Source organism: Sceloporus undulatus, unplaced genomic scaffold (genome assembly GCF_019175285.1).
Source record: "Sceloporus undulatus isolate JIND9_A2432 ecotype Alabama unplaced genomic scaffold, SceUnd_v1.1 scaffold_3743, whole genome shotgun sequence".
NCBI lineage: Eukaryota > Metazoa > Chordata > Lepidosauria > Squamata > Phrynosomatidae > Sceloporus > Sceloporus undulatus.
In genome coordinates, this window is record NW_024806663.1 from 1 (window position 1) to 3,928 (window position 3,928).

General features: G+C 49.1%; 1 protein-coding gene across 1 annotated transcript; it reads left to right on the forward strand.

Moving 5' to 3' along the window:
• Positions 1–308: 308 nt before the first annotated feature.
• LOC121918070 lies at positions 309–1,928 on the forward strand (the record flags this gene model as incomplete). Its single annotated transcript, XM_042444179.1, has 6 exons — positions 309–393; positions 664–797; positions 900–1,035; positions 1,132–1,301; positions 1,587–1,678; positions 1,783–1,928. Coding segments are annotated over 6 exons (667 nt in total), but the record flags the coding sequence as incomplete, so codon positions are not given.
• Positions 1,929–3,928: the final 2,000 nt, after the last annotated feature.

Genomic DNA, 3,928 nt, shown 5'->3' on the forward strand with positions numbered 1-3,928 from the left:
TCTCTCCTCCCCGCGCCATTTGTTTTTAGGCTACCAAAGACTGGGCTGCGCATAACGAGAAGCATAGGGCAGCGAAGGATGAATTTCGGCCCCAGTCTGCGTTCGCCAGGTATGAAAGGGAGGCATGGTGGCTGTTAATGTGCCATGCATCGGAGGAACACCTGGGTGCTTCCTTTGGAAGGAGCGCACTCTTCCGCAGCCCATAGCCTTCCATAGGGATGCCATTGTGATACCCTCAGTGGGCTCTCTGAAGCAGCATTATGGATGCTCCCAAGGGGTCTCATGCGCTCTTCCTGCCGCCATTTCAGACTCCAGGACCCACCAAGCCCTTGCACTGAGGAGGAAGAGGGTGCCTTTCTGAAGTTCGGGATCAACCAGATCAACCTGAATCCGGTAAGGAAAAAATCTGGCTGACCCACGGAAGAGTGACCAACTTAGACATGGATCCATACGGTCAATGCAGCAAAAAAGGATCCCAAAACATCCGTCCTACATTTTGGCCTCCTGACCAGGAGGAGCAGAGCGCATGAACGGCACCTCTTCCATCACGATAGAGTCAATGCGCACCCATTGCTCAGCAATCTGTTGTGTAGATGGCATTATTTGTTTGTTTGTTTGTTTGTTTATCTAATTTCCTCCCTCTCTTCTTCTCCCCCCAAATAGAAGAAGACATCTCTCCATCACCTATGTGAAAGGTTCGGACATGTTGGCCCTTTGGTGGCGGAAAAGATCGCCGACACCGTGGCCGAAAACCACCTGGAGCTCCTTCTGAACCATTACCTGGAGTCGCCGTTAAGGTAGGCACATGGGTTCATATATTCCCCCACGCATCCCTTGGCGCATGTTTTCCGTCTCTGGCGCTGGAAGGACGCACAAAGATTCCGTTTTTCTCTCAACAGCGCCTGTGAGAAGATGATGCGTGGCGTCCTCTTCTCCTCGCTCTGCAGCCTGGAGCACGCGTTATTCTTTTTTCTGCACACAGTTAACGACTCCTCTCAGAAAGCGCGACAGAAGGAAGACTACATCGTCAGGAAGGTAACCGGGGGGGGGGGTCTTTCCTTCCGACCCGCACATCTGGTCCTTTGGGAGAGTTGTCCTCTGACTGACGCCAGGGTCTCCGTCTTGACGCAGGCGAAGGCGCTCAAGGCGCTGGGGCTCCTTGTGACAGATTTGGTGGACGACACAACATTCAGGATGTGGATGGCATTAGTGTCCAACACATTGCTATATGCCGTGGTGCTTTTTGGATCCAGGCTCCACGACGAGGACCGCCAGAAGCTGAAGGACCACATGTCCATGGAGTAAGTTGCACTACAAGGCTGGGGGATGAATGGCTGGCGAAGTGCGCCGGATATAGCTGCATGGACCTCTCATCTACCTGATGTCCAGATAGATGGGCCTCTCCCTCCTTCTCTGTCCTGTTCTCCAGATAGATGGACCTCTCCCTCCTTCTCTGTCCTGATGTCCAGATAGATGGACCTCTCCCTCCTTCTCTGTCCTGATGTCCAGATAGATGGGCCTCTCTGTCCTTCTCTGTCCTGATGTCCAGATAGATGGGTCTCTCCGTCGTTTTCTTTTCTCCGCAGGGAGCTAATTGACATCATCAAGGTCTTGCTGGCGAGGTCCATGCCGGAAATGAGCTCCGTGATCCAGACCATGCTGGATGGTGCCCAATGTGGTGAGTATGGGTCCCCTCTGCTTCCTTTCTCTAGTGCTAAGGGGCAGAAGTCTGGACACAGCTTCATTCCAGAAACATCTCTGCTTTGCCTGTTCTTTTCCCAGGGATGCTGTGCCAACGCTCTGGCCGCAACAAAGCGCCAACTGACCTTTAAGGACTATTAACCCAGGCAGAAGAGGATGGCAGCCCAATGCTACTACTACTGCTACTACAGTGGGCCCTTGGTATCCGTGGGGGATCCGCGTATGCTCAAGCCCCATTCTGTCTAATGGCAGTGCGCGTGTATGCGCGCCGCCATTGGACAGAAAAGTCCCCCTCCTCTTCCCCCTCCTTCCTAACTTCCCTCCCTCCCTCCCTCCTCCCTCCCTACTAACCTACCTATCTTCCCTCCCTCCCACCCTCCCTCCCTGCTTACCTGGGTCGCCGCGCCGCCGCCGATGCGTTCTTGCTGCTGCTGCCGCTGCGGCAACAAAATGGCGGGGTGCTGCTCCTGGAGGAGGGAAGGGGGAAGAGGAGGGGAGGGGAGGAGGGGAACAACTTCCGGGTTTGCCATGCGCGTATGTTGAAATCCGCGCATGGCAAATCCGCGTATAAGGAGGGCCGACTGTAGTACTCTGCAGGGAGCCCCAGAAGGAGCTCCATGATGCTGGAGACCCAAGGAGGAGGAAGAGGAAGAGACCTGGGAGTAGTAGAGCTATAGTAGGGGCAATGACCTGTCCACCTCCTGGTCCCAAATCCTTCCCTGGGCCTTCTCCTCTTTGCTGACCATCTGACGACTGGCCTGAGAAACAGACAGAGGGGATGGAGCAGTAGTACTAGTTGTAGTATTCCGCTATCCTCATCATCATTTATTATTTGTAGTAATATTATTATTTATCTTTTGTTATTACTATTAAGCTAGTATCAATAGTAGTTATTATTATTATTATTATTATTATTATTTCTAGTAATACATTATTATTGCTATTCGTCTTATTTTTACTAAGCTACTATTAGTAGCTTTTTTGAGCTGTTATTATTTATTTATTTCTAGCTAATATTTTGATTAGTCATCTTTTATTATCAAGCGAATATTATCAGCAGTATTTATTATTATAATTAAGTTATTATCGTTTATTTGTAGTAGTATATTATTATTCATATTATATTATTATTAAGCTACTGTATTATTATTATTTATTTGTAGTAATATATAATAATAATAATAATAACAATAAATTTATTATTGTAATATTTTTGTATTGTTAATCTATTATAAATATATTATTTATCTTTATTAATATCAGAATGGAATATTGTATATTTGTATTTATTATTATTTTGTATTTATTATTATTCTGACTTGTACATCTAAATAAATAAGTCTGTTTTCTATCTTTATCATTTGGTGTCTCTTTGGAGTCTTTCTTTTGGAGGGAAGCAGAATAGTCCATTAATAAAAAGTCCCCTATATCTCCAAGATAATCCATATATATATATATATATCTCAAAATACCTCATAATAGAACATTCCATGAGGACTTATAGAAATAGGAGCTGAGGTCCAAAACACCTGGAGGGGCAGAGTTTGGACACCGCTGCCCTAGACATGAGCGCCTTCCTGGTGCCCTTGACTGCAACCCCCATCGTCCCCAACCAGCGAGAGAAGGCATAAATAGAGTTGTCGGTGAGCAGATGGAGGAAACAAAACGCGAGTCGGCCCGACAAAAGGCAAGTCCCCACCTCTTTGTGCTGGAGCACGCTCTCCACCTTGGCCTTCTCCTTGTCCAGCTCCATCATGGCCAGGCCCAGCTGCCTCTTGACCGCCTCCAGCTGACCAGCCAGGACCTCCAGCCGCTCCTCCCGGCTCTCCACTTCGGCCTTGTCCACCATCTTCGTGCGCATCTCCTGCAGCAGATCCCCTTTGGCCAGCTCTGTGGAAGGCATGGCGGTTTAGGAGCGGACCAGGAGGAGGACCCTTGGCGCATGGCCCACCGTTCCTGCGCACCACTCGATGTTGTTAGACTATAAGCCCCAGCAGGCTTCGCCAATCACTTTGCTGGCCTGGGTTGACAGAAGCTGCAACTTGGCAACCGTCTGTGCAATGCCCACCTTGGCATAGGACCACTCAGAGGAGCTGTGCAGCCCTCCTACTGCAACTCCCAGCATTCCTTGCCATCGTTTCCGCTGGATAAGGCTATGGATGCAGCGGCCCAACAAGACTAAGAGGGCTGCCAGGTTCCCACTTCGGTTGCCCGATAAAGCCAAAGT